Genomic DNA, 16927 nt, shown 5'->3' on the forward strand with positions numbered 1-16927 from the left:
ACAACTTTTGTCATTTTATTGGTTAAGATCACTACTTCGGAGTACCAGTTTCAGTAGTATCCTTGGTAGACTATCCGTTGTAACAAATAACTACCAGATTTTAATGATTTATTTTGAAGTCTCTCTGCTCCTCAGTCTCCTTCCATCTTCCCTATCTGTCCCAGGCCATGAAGGAATTCCCTTTGCTTACTTGGTGGGAGAGAGAAAGCAAATGATTAAATGTGAGGTTATTTTTTATGGATCAGGCCTTTTTCTCACATTCCATTGGTCTCTCCTGAGTGTGGCAGAATGGGAAATACTGTGTGCACAGGGAAAGAAAACAACTGGGTTTAGCAAAATGTGTGGTAACCTACCTCATTTATTGTATGTTCCCAGTGGCTCTCTGTAAGCTTAAGTTACTCCCAATTTCCCCAGTAAGATAACTAAGGAAAAGATGTTTTAGTTTGTTTTTGCTTAGCTTATATATTACATATATGAAATTATTTTTTAGCTATATGATGTATTTTAGTTTGATATATTATTCAGATCTATTTTCTTGAAGTAGTTACAATCTAAGCTTTAGCACAAAAGTCACTTGTTGAATAGTTAACATAGATTTATCCTAGAACCTTTGTGATTTTTTTTTTAATTTATTTATTGAATCACTGTGGGAAAGGCTACAAAGCTCTCAGGTTTATGTCTCAGTCATGCAAATATCAAACACATTTCCCTTTACCAATACTTATTTTTTACCATGAAGAACCCCAATAAAACCCCACGCCCCACCCCTCCCCGTCCCTGTGAGGCAGATGAATTCTAGTTAACACTCTATCTGCTTTGATTAGATTCATTGTTTCAATAAAAGATTCACCACTATTATTTAGAGTTTACCCCCCCCCCCCCCCCCCACAAATCAGACATGCTGAAAAAGCATTGTGAAGTGATTTGCTTTCTACAGCTGGGTTCAAGGATTAAATGTTGGTTTTGGATTTCTGCTATTTTACCTATTGACCCTGGAAGTGTTTCTACTGAAAGTCAGATAGTTAAGAAATTGGTCTCTGTGCACTGGAGACGTGGCCGTGCTGGAGAGCCGCTTGCGGGGGGCAACCGGTGGCCTCGGTAGGGCGTGAAGGGCGGACCGGAATGCCCCCCGACCCATGAGGTTTTAGTCGCCCCCACTCCCCCGGCTCATACCTGCTGTCCACAAGGCTCCCATGTGGCCGCCATCTTTCTTTCCAGAGGGAGGAGGGCGGAAGGGAGCAACACCCTTTCCCCTCTGGGCAGAAATGATTGCCTGGATTAACGCATAGTCCTTTCACTTTTTTGCTCCAAGCTGCTGGGTTCTGCATTAGGTCATTGTGCTTCTGGGGCTGTGGCCGTGCTGGAGAGCCGCTCGTGGGGGCAACTGGTGGCCTCGGTAGGGCGTGAAGGGCGGACCGAAACGCCCCCCTTCCCATGAGGCCCTAGTCGCCCCCACACTCCCGGCTCATACCTGCTGTCCACAAGGCTCCCATGTGGCCGCCATCTTTCTTTCCAGAGAGGAGAGGGCGAATGGGGCAACACCCTTTCCCCTCCGGCAGACTTGATGGCCTGGATCAATGCATAGTCCGTTCACTTTTCTGCTCCAAGCTGCTGGGCTCTGCATCAAGTCCTTGTGCTTCTGGGGCCGTGGCTGTGCTGGAGAGCCGCTCGTGGGGGGCAACTGGTGACCTCGGTAGGGCGTGAAGGACAGACTGGAACGCCCCCCTTCCCATGAGGTTTTAGTCGCCCCCACACCCCCGGCTCATACCTGCTGTCCACAAGGCTCCCATGTGGCCGCCATCTTTCTTTCCAGAGGGAGGAGGGTGGAAGGGAGCAACACCCTTTCCCCTCTGGGCAGAAATGATTGCCTGGATTAACGCATAGTCCTTTCACTTTTCTGCTCCAAGCTGCTGGGTTCTGCATTAAGCCCTTGTGCTTCTGGGGCTGTGGCCGTGCTGGAGAGCCGCTCGTGGGGGGCAACTGGTGACCTCGGTAGGGCGTGAAGGACGGACCAAAACGCCCCCCTTCCCATGAGGTTTTAGTCGCCCCCACATTCCCGGCTCATACCTGCTGTCCACAAGGCTCCCATGTGGCCGCCATCTTTCTTTCCAGAGAGGAGATGGCGAATGGGGCAACACCCTTTCCCCTCCGGCAGACTTGATGGGCTGGATCAACGCATAGTCCGTTCACTTTTCTGCTCCAAGCTGCTGGGTTCTGCATTAAGTCCTTGTGCTTCTGGGGCCGTGGCTGTGCTGGAGAGCCGCTCGTGGGGGGGTGACTGGTGACCTCGGTAGGGCGTGAAGGACGGACTGGAACGCCCCCCTTCCCATGAGGTTTTAGTCACCCCCACACCCCCGGCTCATACCTGCTGTCCACAAGGCTCCCATGTGGCCGCCATCTTTCTTTCCAGAGGGAGGAGGGCGGAAGGGAGCAACACCCTTTCCCCTCTGGGCAGAAATGATTGCCTGGATTAACGCATAGTCCTTTCACTTTTCTGCTCCAAGCTGCTGGGTTCTGCATTAAGCCCTTGTGCTTCTGGGGCTGTGGCCGTGCTGGAGAGCCGCTCGTGGGGGGCAACTGGCGACCTCGGTAGGGCGTGAAGGTCGGACCGGAACGCCCCCCTTCCCATGAGGTCCTAGTCGCCCCCACACCCCCGGCTCATACCTGCTGTCCACAAGGCTCCCATGCAGCCGCCATCCTTCTTTCCAGAGAAGAGAGGGCGAATGGGGCAACACCCTTTCCCCTCTGGGCAGAAATGATGGCCTGGGTTAACTCATCGTCCGTTCACTTTTCTGCTCTAAGCTGCTGGGTTCTGCATTAAGTCCTTGTGTTTCTGGGGCTGTGGCTGTGCTCCAAACTTAACTCTGATTTTCAGGGAGAAAGGTTGGGTGGTTTACTTCCCATTGATCACTTTGTATATAGAGAGATGTTTTGAGAAAAAGTCCTCGTTCCCGCATACTCGAGCTGTGTTTGTAGAGGCTTCTGGTCACCGGGGTTCCATCTGGGGGAGGCGGGATGCGGCACCTACTCCATCTGGAACTTGCCGGTGATCTCGGCTCTTTTTGGAACCTGTTTTTTCCTTTTTTTTTTTTCCTCCGGGATCCCGCACCCTCCATGTGTTCCTTCTCTTATGCTGAACGCTTCAAAGATGGCCCCTTTGTGATTTTTTAATATATATTTAGTAATTCTTTGGAAACGTTATTCCAAACTGCATATACTTGATTATATTTAACATCATGACATTTGTTTTTAAGGAGATACTTAAAAGGCATTTGACAATAATACCATAGCCATGTGGAATATCTAATCTATATTATTTTTGTTTTCTTATTCCCATTTTATTAGCAGACAATTTATATCTTTACAAGCTACTATCTCTCCCCCAAATATTCTCTAAATAATCTTTTGAAGTATTCAATAATAGGTGTTTGCTGTAAAGACTAGCATACAAATTTCTACACTCATAATTAGTAGATAACTTTAAAACTGGAAATGAATGTTATTTTTGTATAGATTTAGTGATTAACCATAAAACAACTTTCTTTGTTCAGTAAAGAAGGGAGTACAATTAAGTAAATAGCCCTTTTTTGTTTTAAGATAAAATTTTAAAGTAAAATTTTTAAAATAAATCTTACCTATCAAGATTGTTAGATCAGTATGAAAGTTATATTTTGATTTTCTGAATACATCTGCTCCAAATACGACAGCATGTTAATAATATCCCATTGAAAATAAAAGGCACTTTTTTCTTTTTTATTAATTTTTTTAATGGAATCAGTGGTTACAAAGTTGTTCACAATTCTGCTTCAGTTAGAAAATGTTCCACAACCTATTCCTTCACCAGCGTACATTTCCCACTACCAGTGTCCCCAGTTTCCACCACCCCCCTCACCTGCCTCTTTGACAGGCACTTCTTTCTCTCTTCTTTCCCTCTCTCTCTCTCTCTCTCTCTCTCTCTCTCTCTCTCTCTCTCTCTCTCCCCCACCCCCTTTTTGGGGTGATACAGTTTGTAGTACAGATACTGAAAGGTTATCATGTGTATTCCTTTACCTACATTCAACACACACTTGTCTAGAGTAATCATTTCCAGCTCTTACTGTGATACTGGACCTTTCTCTATTCTAAATGCCCTCCACTTCCCACACTTGTGGTAGATTCCAGCCATTAATCAATCCTCCTGTCCCTCGTTTTCCTTGGCCTTGGATATTAGTCTCATACTTTTTTATATGTATACCACAAATAAATTCATTCTTTATCTGTCCCTCTCCTTTTGACTCATTTCACTCATCATGATACTCTCCATTTATTAGCAAATTTCATTACTTCATTTTTCCTAACAACTGTGTAGATGTACCGGTTTCTTTCTCAGGCACTCAGGTTATTTCCAGAATCTGGCTATTGGGAATAGTGCTGCATTGAACATTGAAGTGCAGATGGTGTTTCTGCTGTATGTTTTTGTTCCCCTGCGGTATATTCCCATAAGTGGTATTGCTGGGTCAAATGGGAGCTCAATTTCTAGTTTTTCAGGGAATAGCCATATGGTTTTTCAAAAAGGCTGGACCAGTTGGCATTTCCACCAACAGTGAATTAGAGTCTCTTTTTCCCTGCATCCACACCAGCACTGGTTGTTTTGTTCTTTTGGATGTGTGCCAGTCTCTGTAGTGTGAGATCTCTTTTTGTTTTGATTTGTATCTCCCTGATGATTAGTGATGTAGAGCATTTTTTTCATGTGCCTTTTGGTCATTGGAATTTTTGAATTTCTTTTTTGAGGAAGTTTCTGTTCATTTCTCTTTTTTTTTTATGAGGTTGGATATTTTTTCCTTTTAAAGTTCTGCCAATGCCATATATATCTTTGATATAAACCCTTTATCATATGGGTATTGGGTGAATATTTTTTTCCATTCTGTGGGCTGTCTTTGTATCTTAGACACCATTTCTTTTTGCAATGTAATCCCATTTGTTTCTTCAACAAGTGGTACTTGGGAAACTGGGTAAATAATGAACTCAGACCTCTGTCTAATGCCGTGCACAAAATCAGATCAACATGGATTAAAAACCTGAACATCAGACCTGAATCCATGAGGTTCATGGAAGAAAACATGGGCAAGACCCTCCATGACATTGAAGCTAAAGGCATCTATCTTCAAACACCACTGACCAAGCAAACAGAAACAAAGATAAACAAATGCGACTACATTAAATTTTTGTTTGTTTGTTTGTTTGTTTTTGAGGGGTAGTTTGTCTCCTGGTTATCTGGACTGTTAAATTTATTTTTCACTCTTTGTTATAGCTTCACTAAAATGACTGTGAAAGCATTAACTTTCTTGGTTTTGATTTTAAAGTTACTGCACCTTCACCATCATCAAAGTGTCCAAGATTCTGTATCTTGTATCTAATTTTTTCTTTAGCAAAACACTTGTTACTGAAATAAATTTACCTAAAAAAGTGTAAGAAGAGGGGAGTGGGTGAGGGAAGACGAAGGGCAAGAGGGAAAGAGGAAAAAAGAGAGAGAGATGTTTTTAAGAAAGAATGCAGGTTCTCCTGAGTGAAAAAAAATCTCCCTCAGATTTTTGTTGTTGTTGTTTTGTTTTGGGGCCACACTCAGCAATACTAGGGGCATACTTCTGGCTTTGTTCTGGGATCACCCCCGGTGGTACTCACAGGAACATATGGAATGCTGGGGATTAGACCCAGGTTGGCCAAGTGCCCTACCCACTATACTTTTTCTCTGGCCCCAAAGCCTCTATTAATGTCAGTAAAAACTATGACAGCATAAATTCGGTAGGAATCGCGCACTAAATATCTGTTTACAATAGAAGGCATATATAGGTGTACATGCATACATGTATACACATGCCAATTGAACTTAGATTTTAAGTTGTTAGCTGTTTTTTGTTTTATTTATTTTGTATTTGCTTTTGGACCTCACCCAACCATGCTCAGAGCTTACTTTCTCCTGGCTTTGCACTCAAGGATCGAACCCAGGTAAACTGCATGCAGGACAAACACCTCACCCACTATATTATCTCTCCAGCCACATCTGTTTTTAAAACTGTTTTTAAAAACAATTTTTTTCCCTTAAGTACTGATTTGAGAAGATAAAACAATTTTTCTCTTATTTACAATTTGGTATGTAGTGAGTTTTTATTTTTGCTTTCTCCTAGATTTTCAGCAGAATGAAACTCAGATCAAGAATCAAGTTAGTAAGAATGTACAAAGAGGATTTAAAAACATGAAACAGCAATCACAACTGCCTCTTCATCCTTCCTGGGAAGCAAGCAGGAAAAGAAAAGAACAACAGTCAAAAATTGCTGTGTTTCAGGGGAAAAAAATTACATTTGATGACTGATTAATCATTTTGTGAACTTCTCTGTCAAAAATTTAATTTTTCTACTGACCAGCCTATCATTTAATCATCTCATTATTTAAAATTCTGTTTGAGTAAGGTTTTTTTGAAGGTAATAAATATATTTTTAATAGTATGTTAAGCTATATTTATACAAACCTTCCTCTAATCAAGTACATTCAAAATTTATTTTTAATACAGTACCGCAGGATCTTCTCTAAAATAATTTTGAGATTATAGATATCATATTTTCTCATTTGTGCTTATGAAGTATATCCCACTTGTTCAGTGCTTTCTTTGCCTGGAAAAATACATCGTAAGGTATATTTAAAGTAATAATAATAAAAAGGTATGGGTAAGTGTAGCTGTTTTGAGCAGATCACTTTTGCTTTTAATTTTGAACAGATAAGACAGGAAAGATGAAAAAATATTTTTATGCCTACCAAGGTCTAGTCAAATTGCAAGGGTGAGGGTGCTCTCCTCCAGAGTCTGAAGTCTGCCATGACTTTTTATCCCACCAGCAAAGAGTTCAGGTCCACCGCAGTTACAAGGAAGAGTCCTCCCAAGAGCACCTTTGTCTTCTTGGCACCAATTGCAGGTTTGGCAGGGACATGGGGATGTGAAGTTGGGATCCCTAAGACCCCTCAGGTTTAAAAATTTGTTGAAAAATTTGGAGAAGTCACTAAAGACTTTTGGGCTGGAGCGATAGCAAAGCGGTAGGGCTTTTGCCTTGCACACGGCCAACATGGCCGACCCAAGTTCGATTCCTCCGCCCCTCTCGGAGAGCCCGGCAAGCTACCGAGAGTATCTCGCCTGCACGGCAGAGCCTGGCAAGCTCCCCGTGATGTATTCGATATGCCAAACACAGTAACAACAAAATCTCCAATGGAGACGTTACTGGGCCCACTCGAGCAAATCGATGATCAACGGGAGGGCCTTTACCTTTACCTTTACCACTAAAGACTTTTATATTTATAGTTATTGTTTATTATAAAGAAAAAGATATACATTATAATGGGCCAAAGAAAGAGATGCATCGGCCCAGATCTGTGAGGGGTCTGAAGGCAAAAGTTCACATTACCATCAGTATATATACACAGAGTATCACCAGTCTGAAAAACTCACTCAAGTTTTCTTCTCCACAACCGAACTGGGGAAACTTCATATAGATGTGATTAATAAATGTATCTCCCATATATTGATGATAGTTTGATGCCACGTCACCCAAAGTCACCATCCCAATTTGCAAGACTAATTATTTTTTTTATAGTCATCTCCTGCCCTAAACAGAGTTTCTTCTATCAGTTGCTCCAAGAAGCTAAGGACAGGGACCAGTCACAGTACAGTAGTTAGCAAATACACCCAGCTTGGGTTTGATTCCCAGTACCACATGTTCCCCCAAACACTGTGGAGGTGGCCCTGGTTTTCCTGAAATCAGAGGGCTCGAGTAGCATCATTTTCTTGGCCCTTGATTTGAACTGCTGACCTGACTGCCTGAGAATCACCAATGAGGCTCCCTAGCCTACTAGGCACCACTTGGGAGCCCCCAGACCTTGCGCCTCCCAGAAAAGGGAGGGGAAGAAGCTAAGGGCAAAAAAATTATTTGGTCAAGGTCCTGTTCTTTACTGCATAGTACCCGTCACCCAGATCCCCTAAACATTATTTCACTGCTTTGACTGTGGTTGGGATTCATTCTTCCTCCCCTCTCTCGTTCTTCCTCTTCTTCCCTTCTGTCTCCCTCCCTTCTTTTCGCTCCAGTCTCTTTTCTCCCCCATTTTTTCTCTTCTCCCGTCTGCATTCCATAGTTTCTCTATCTTTTATAATACAATAGTACAGTTATCAGATATTCATGTTTCTGTTTGACCCCATGGGTACTGGTATTATATTTACCTATAAATATATATTATATTTACCTATTACCAATTGTAGGTAATAGCAGTAGGTAATCTAGGGCCATGTCTTACATTCCTTGGTCACATTACCTTCAGTTATTTTGTCATAATGGAGAAAGAGATGCTTTTATATTTTATGACTTTGACACTTTTCAAAAACGTAAGCCAGTTTATGTTCCATTGTTCTTTTATTTGAATTCAAATAATATTCCCATTATTTAACTGGATCTGGGCCCGCTTGAGCAACTCGATGAACAACAGGACAGTGCTACAGTTAGACCCCTGGGTCAAGAAAGTAACAAAAGGAATGTTATATTCATCTCTGATGTCCATGTAGCCTAGCACTGGATATTAACTTTGCTTGCTTATTGCATGCAAGTGGTTCTCGGGTGGAAACTACTCTATTTTTCTCTTTGTGTCAAGTAATTAATCTCTCAGGGAGATGATTTGAAACTATATATATTCTAGTCTAAAACTGATTTTAACTTTCATGATTATTAGTAAAACTGTTATTGCTGCCATAGTTGTAAATGGTAATTTTGAAAAAGTTTCATCTTGTGTCTATATTTATTGCCAGCTCTCTGTTAAGAGCATTTCTTTCTCCTTGTTTATTCCTTTTGTACAGTGTTTTCAGTATGATCTCATTCTCTTTTAATATATTTTTATATTTTTTTCATTACTATAGATTCATTTTATCTGTTACTGACTCAGTATTTACCACACACATCTTTATTATATCGCAGTCTAATTTCAGCAGTATTATATATATCACTTTACATATAGCTTGTCATTGATTTTTAATCTTTACCCTTGAACAACAAAACCTGTCATATATATACATATATATCACTTTACATATAGCTTAAGTCATTGATTTTCAATCTTTACCCTTGAACAACGAAACCTGTCCTTGGACTCTGAGCTGAAAACAACTGGTTTAAGGATTTATTTTCTTTTCCCACTTCCCAGTCTTCATACTTTTACTGTTTCCATTAATTTTACTCCTTACCTGTTCATGCTTTTCTCTGCTTCCTTGAAGATAGAAATATTTCTAGCTATTTTAATTATCTACAGTGTTCTCAAATTGTTGAAAATTTTCTCCTAGGTGACATTTGGCAGCAATCTGAGATAATTTGGGTGTTGACAATTGGGAGAAGATGTTACTTTTCTAGTGGCTATAGTCCATGGGTACTGGTATTATACTTAATACCAATATATGTTATGCTGGTATTATATTTAACAAATGTCAACAAGTACTTAGGTTGAGAAATCTTAATTTGGGATTCACTTGGTCCCAGTAAGGCATTGCCTTTCTAAGAACTCCACTTAATGTTTTGCCTGTTAGGAAGTCTTTGAGTTTTGTCTGGTGAAAACACAAACTAGACCTGGTCTTGTGAGTGCCTGGAATTATTCTTACCCCTTCTTGATAGTTTTTTCTGTTGGCATTTATGGATTCTTTACCGACACAAGAGATGTTGATATATTTCTGGACTGTATATTTCTGTTGATATATATATATGACTATATTTCTGTTGATATATTTTTGGACTGTATATTTCTATACACTTTGCCTCACCAGGTCTTAGCACACTACTCTGACTGTGAATGCTGTCTCTTTTCTTGGAACACTATTCTAGGGTTTCTTACCTGTGCACTACATAATCCTTTGGAAACGCTTGAGACAGGGAATTGGTGAACTTAAAGGACTCACATGTTTTCCTTCTCTTACTACTAGCTTGCGTAGCAATTTTTTCATTGCATAAAAAGCATCATTTTGCACTTTTGACTAGTGGGAGCTTCCTCAAGCTATCACTGGTGTCTTGTTGACATGTAAATCTTGTTGATATGTAAGGTCTTGAGTTCTCACAGATGATTTCTGTTATCCACAATTTACTCAATCCTAGAGATACACAGAAGTTTCAGAACTGCCAAATGATTCCTCTACAAAACAATTCCACTAAACAAAGTTCAGTATATGTTTGGACTTCTTTTTACTTCAGCCTCAGGAATACATGGTCTCAAAAACTGAGTTTGAAACTTAGTTGGGGTGAAGACGGCAAAATAGCGGAGTAAGAGTATCCAGATATTCTTTTCATAAAAAATAAGAAAACTCTAAATTGTCACAGGTCAGTGAAGAATGGTGATCTTTAGGAATCCTCATTTCCTAGTTTTGCCTCCTCCTTCCCAAGAACCAGCATACCTGGTAGCCACTGGATAGGACAAGCAGGGTTGTCAATTGTTCAAAATGCAACCCTGGAGAGTTGAGAATTTTCATTTTTTGACCAGTTTGATAGTTCACTGGAAGTTTCACACACAGCTCCACCCCACCCCAACCGAATCTACTCAAACACATTTTGACTAGGAGCTTTTCCGAGATCACTTTTTAAAGAAAATTAGAAACAATTGTTTGGCATTACTTCTGCGTGGGGTTGCAGCAAAAGTAAGTTAGGCAGAAATATTAAAATCTGGAGAATTTAGCATCCTTAGGACTTTGATAAACTGATAAAGTTCTTGGAATTACGAGAATACTAGGCATGCACAAGCTTTTGTAAATTCAGGAGAGACCCAAGAAGGTCCTAAATTCATTGCAGGGGTTGAAAAGTAATTAATAGAAACTAAAAAATCCATCAGATTGGTCCAGCAACAGATTGAAACAAGCAGAAGAAAGATTTGGTAAGCCTGAAGAAAGGTCAATCAAAAATATCTAGTATGAGGAACAAACAAACAAAAAGCAAGTGAGCAAGCCCAAGTGAGGAGACCTTCAACACTTGAGGTACAAGAAAGTGTGTGGGCCTAAAGAGAGACTCGTGACTCAGCATTTCCACTCATAGTTGAACACCACAAGAGAAATAAAAACGTGCGAACGAAAATGTGAAAATTCAGTATAACTGTAATTTAAAAGCAGAAAGAACCCAAATTTCGTCAGATGAGGACTGGATAAACTATAGTCATCTTGGAAAAGTAGAAAGCAATTGATCTTTAAATTGCAGAGGCTAGGGAATAATCTCCCTTCAGCCCCCTGTTCCCATGTAGTTTTTCCCCTCCCTTTCCCTTTGTTGTTGCTACTGATATTGCTGTATCGGGGTACACGTCTGATTGTGTTATTTTCACACACATTTTATTCCTCTGCAGGGCACACTAGGTTTCAGTAAGCCAAGGTTTGCTCACTTGTAGCAGTTGCCGTGTGCAGGGTTAGATGTGGGATCTGAGGTAGCAGTGTGTGGTAGTGCCAGGGATCAAAATTGTGGCCTTGGGACTGGAAAGCTAATAAATGAGTAGTATTAATTGCCAGGAATAAACCCTGAGCACCACCAGGTGTGACCCAAAAGAACAAAAAAGCAGCAAGAAAAACAACAGAAATCTTGACCTTAGGCTTACATGACTGGTATACTCTCGCTGAGTCCATCCCTAAGCCCCCAAATAATAAGCTTTTACTTTTCCCCCAAGTTTACTTTAGTCTGCTGTTGACAAGCTGATAGCAATTCATGTACATATTCTGTGTGTAATGAATATTATATACTCTTATTTTTTAAAAAACAAGCTAAAGAAAACGCTAAGAAAATTCAAAAAAATGTAAAAGACATTCACAGTACTGAGCTGTCTCAGTATCATGAATTTGTATTGTCAGTTTACAAAATAAGGCTGTCAGTTCAAACCCATCCATATTGAAAATCATACTATAGTTAGAGCCTAACAATATTGCATATGTGTGTATATACTATAAACATATGCACATGTATGAAGCTTTGGCTGCAATCATCTTTCACCAAATCTTGCTCTCATAAAGCTCATCTGATGTTGGACAGATTAGGGGCAATGTATTACATACAGTCATGCAGGAAATAGAATATTTAGCTTTAAAATCTGCCTTGCAAAATTGCCCCGTATGGCAACATCCAACTACACAGATTCACCGTTTTAGGCTTTTGGTCCATATTTGTTACAAATGAAGGAGGTTGTGCAGTCTTTTTGGCTTTTAGTTTCTTGTAAGCCAGCAATTTTAGGAGCCCCAGCATACTTTTGATGATCAAACATCTATTTGAATGCTGCTCAAGTTCAGTCTTAAAGTATCCTTGGCATTAAGTATAAGCTGAGGATTTTGTTTTGAAGGGAAAGATATCTATTCCATTTGATAATTATTGTAGTGTCTCCCAAGGTTCCATCTAGAAACAGTCCTCAAAGTTGCCTTATAATTTGTCTGTTAAAGTTGTTATGACTAGAAACGTCACCCCTGGATAGTTCCTATGGAGCTGATGTTCATCAACCTTAATGCAGACTTTTTCACCATTTACAATTACAGGCAGTAGCTTTCGGAGTTTGTTTTCTTTGGTGGACCCTTCCTAGCTGTGCTCAGAGGCTCAGGGTCTACTCCTGGCAATTCTTGACCCAGTGATACTATTTGGCCTGATGGTGCTGCAGATCACCAAAGCCAGACGTAGCAGTATTGGGTGATAGTGTGCACATGAGAAGCATGTATTTTGGCCCTTTGAGCTGTTTCCCTGGCCTTGATTTTGTTTGCCTGCAAAGATCATTACATCCTTTTTACCTGTCATCTTTTTCTCTCTACTTGAAATTTTTCATATCATCATGAAAATAGTGGTAGGGGCCAGAGCAATAGTACATCTAGTAGGGCTTACACCCATATGATATGGTCTCCCAAGAACTGGCAGAAGTTATTTCTGAGTGCAGATCCAGGAGCGCTCTCTGAGCATTGCTGGCCTATTGTGGCGCCCTCCTCTCCCAGCAAAAAAAAAAAAAAAAAAAAAAAAAAGTTTCTGGTCTTGTTCACTTTTCCACTCACCACTCCACATGCTCAAGAGAAAATACAGGCTTCTCCAGAGAGATGGGGAGCCTCATGAAGTAAATGCAATTTACACAGCCCTTGGTGGGATACAAGTGATTCCAGGGTGTAATATGGATTTTATTTATAAGGGACTGAAGAAATAGCTGAGGGGACTAGAACTCATGCTTTTGTATGTGCTAGTTCAGTCCCAACTTCAACCCTGAACTGGAAGGCTTGCACAGCAGCCAAGCTGAGGGTTAGTTACCAGGAAAGGCCACCACGTCCTGTGAGCACTTGGATGGTCCCACCAAAATGGTTTAGGCTGGGAAGGGATATGGCTCCTGTCTTGAACGCATGAAACTGATTTCTGCTCCTGACACTGCTGTTGTGACCCCCAACATGTTGCTGCCATACGTTGACCCCAGTGAGCACACAATCAAGCGCGCAATCACAGCCAAGTTCATGTGATCTTAACTGAGTGGCCTTGGGCACCACAAAAACAGAAGAGGAGAGGGGAAATTTTGTTGGCAAATTAAATTTGGTTACTCAATTTGTAAGATGGAAATATTTGCATTTCAAACATGTCCTTTTTTCTCTGAATAATTGCATAAAACTATGACTGACTTCCTGAAAGGACTTTTGTAGAAATATAATGTGTTACAGAATTGTAGAAGAAATGATAGCTGCAGGAATATGTTCAGTAGCCTCAGGATGATATCAACATGCAGAAATTAAGTAGCCTTAAGTCAGATACTGGAATGTTGTTTGTACTTTGAACATGTGTTTCTCTTCAAGGAAAAACTTGTTTTGAAAGAATCATTCTCCATGTTGTTTTCAGGATAAAATTAAAAGGATGTTTTTCAGTGAAAACAGCCAAGTTTTAGAGGGTCAATGAAAGGAGGAGGGTTATTTGTGTTTATTTTTAAACTAAACAGTATGAATATTCTGCATTCAGCTTAGGTCTGTCTGTCATGGGCATAAGTTCATAACCTTCACTTGTATGGGCAGTTTAGCTTATCTGAGATAGGTATAGAACATTTCATTTGTATTTTAATCAGAGGCCCCACTTGTGATAAGAGATTTTCAGATCTGCTCAAAATATTTAAATATTTGTTCCTACAATATTATATTGAATAGAAGTGGTAAGAGTGGGCAAACTTGTCTTGTGCCTGATCTTAAAAGGAGGAGCAATAGCACAGCGGTAGGGCGTTTGCCTTGCATGCAGCCAACATGGCCGACCCGAGTTCAATTCCTCCGCCCCTCTCGGAGAGCCCGGCGAGCTACCGAGAGTATCTCGCCCGCACGGCAGAGCCTGGCAAGCTCCCCGTGACGTATTCGATATGCCAGACACAGTAACAACAAAGTCTCCAATGGAGATGTTACTGGGCCCGCTCGAGCAAATCGATGATCAATGGGAGGGCCTTTACAGTAGTTTTTCTCCATTGAGGATAATACTTGCCGTGAGCTTGTGGTAGATGGCTTTGACTGTATTGAGGAAGTTCCTTCAACTCCCATTTTGTTGAAAGGGTTTTTTTGGTTTTTTGGTTTTTTTGTTTGTTTTTCTTATCATGAGTGGGTATTGGGTCTTATCAAATGTTTCTTGGCATCTATAGGTATGATCATACGGTTTTTATTTTTCTTTTATTGATATGGTATATTATGTTGATTGATTTGTGAATGTTAAACCATCCTTGCATCCCTGGGATGAGTCCTGTTTGGTTATGGTGTATGATCTCTTTAATGAGTCATTAGATTCTTTTTGCTAGTATTTTATTTCTTTGCACCTATGTTCATCAGAAATATTGACATGTAATTTTCTTTTTGTGGTGTCTCTGCAAATATCAGGGTGATATTTGCCTGAAAGAAAAACTGTTTGGGAGTGTTTCTGTTTCTTCAGTTTCCTAGAAAAGCTTGAAAAGGATTGGTGGTAGGTCCTCTTTCAAGGTTTGAAATAATTTACTAGTGAATCCACCTAGGTCTGGGCTTTCATTTTGGGGAAGACTTTTGGTTACCATTTCAGTTTTCTCAACAGTGATAGGTCTATTGAGGCATTCTAAATCTTGGTTTAGCCAAGAGGGAGTTCAGGAATTTATCCATTTCTTCAAGGTTCTCTTGTTTCTTGGCATAAAGATTCTCAAAATATTCTCTAGTGATCCTTTGATTTTCTGTGGCTTCTGTTGTGATGTTCCCCCTTGCATTTTTGATTCAATTTATTAGGGTTTTCTATGTTTCTTTGTGAGACTTGCTAGTGGTTTGTCGATCTTATTTAATTCCTCAAAGAACCAGCTCTTGGTCTCATTGATCTTTTGAATTTTTTTTTTTGGAATTCCAGCTTGTTAAATTCTGCTCTAAGTTTTCTTATTTCCTTCCTCCTGGCTGGCTTGGGCTCCTTTTATTGGTCATTTTTCAAGATTTGCGCTGTGAAGTTATTTATGTGGGCCCTTTCTTCCTTCCTGATGAATGTTGCAGAGCTATAAACTTTTCCCTTAACACTGCTTTTGCTGTATCCCACAAGTTCTGGTAAATCGTGTCCTCATCCTCATTTGTTTCCAGGAATCTTTTGATTTTCTTTCTAAGCTACTAGTTGTTTAGTATTGAGCTGTTTAATTTCCAGGTTTAATTTGATTCTCCATTTCTGTGTGTGATAAACTTCTGTTTCCAGTGCATCATGGTCTAAAAAGATAGTTGTTAGAATTTCAATCGTCTTGATTTTATAAGGGTATGTTTTGTGGCCCAGCTTGTTGTCTATCTTGGAGAATGTCCGTGTGCATTGGAGAAGAATGTGTATTCAGCGTTTGGAAATGAAAAGCACTATATATTTCTACTAACTTTCTCTCTTCCATTTCTTCCCTAAAAGTATTTCCTTGTTGAGTGTTAGTCTAGTTGATCTATCAAGAGGTGACAAAGCGATCTTGAAATTTTCAGCTATTATTGTGTTGCCATCAATGTCTATCTTCAAGTCTGTTAGGAATTGTTTAATAAAACAAAATATTGCTGGTCCCTCATTAGGTGCATATACTTTTAGGAGAGTGAGTTCTTCCTAATGTACATAGTACATTCCATTGTTCAGTATGAAATGGCTTTAGCTGTCTCTTATGACCTGCTTCAGCCTGAAGTCTGTGTCATCTGATATTAATATGACCACACCAGCCTTTTATGGAGGGGGTTATTTGCTTGAAGAATTGTTTTGAATTTGTCTTTTCTCTGACTGTTCAGATGGGTTTTGTATAGGCAGCAGAGTGTTGGGTTCAATTTTCTAATCCATCCTATACTCTTTATCTCTTAATGGGTGTGTTTAGCCCATTGACACTGAGAGAGATTATTGTTATAGAGTTTTATGTCATCTTTCTGCAGAAGTTTGGTATGTTTGGGGGCTTTCTTATCTTAAAGTAGCCCATTTGGTTCTTCTTATGAAAGTGGTTTTGAGTCTATGAAGTTCCTGAGTTGTTTGTCTGTGAAGCCGTGTTTTCCTTCAAAAATGAATGAGAGTCTGGCTGGGTAAAGTATTCTTGATGAAGCGTTCATTTCATTGACTTTTTTCACTGTATCCCACCACTGGCTTATAAATCGAAGGGCTTCATCTGATAAGTCTACTGTAAATCTTTTTTTTTCATAATGTAGGAGCACTGCTATTTATTCAGCAGTTGATTAAGCTGATTGAATTGGGCATGAATTCCTCGTTGCTTTTTTTAAAATATTTTAATTTTATATGTTAGTTCACAATGTTTGATTGCATTCAGTATTCAAACACCAATCCCACCACCATTACACCTTTCCACCACCAAATTCGGGATGTTTCCACCCCAAATCCCAATCTCTGTCCCAAAACACAACCGAAATAATATATTTTGTATTGTCTGTTATGAACAACTGCTGAACATGCTTACAAAATAGTGTTCATATAGG

At 40.1% G+C, this 16927-nt stretch overlaps 1 protein-coding gene across 1 annotated transcript in view; it reads left to right on the forward strand.

Annotated features, from left to right (window-relative positions):
* Positions 1-6400, forward strand: part of SRFBP1 (serum response factor binding protein 1) — a 45479-nt gene extending 39079 nt beyond the window's left edge. The window contains exon 8 of the mRNA XM_056124530.1: positions 6165-6400. Coding sequence (XP_055980505.1) covers positions 6165-6349 — 185 coding nt within the window. The 3' untranslated portion in view covers positions 6350-6400. The remainder of the gene's footprint in view (positions 1-6164) is intronic.
* The last annotated feature ends 10527 nt before the right edge of the window (positions 6401-16927 follow it).

The sequence above is a fragment of the Sorex fumeus genome, unplaced genomic scaffold (assembly GCF_029834395.1).
Source record: "Sorex fumeus unplaced genomic scaffold, SorFum_2.1 ptg000051l, whole genome shotgun sequence".
Taxonomy (NCBI): Eukaryota; Metazoa; Chordata; class Mammalia; order Eulipotyphla; family Soricidae; genus Sorex; species Sorex fumeus.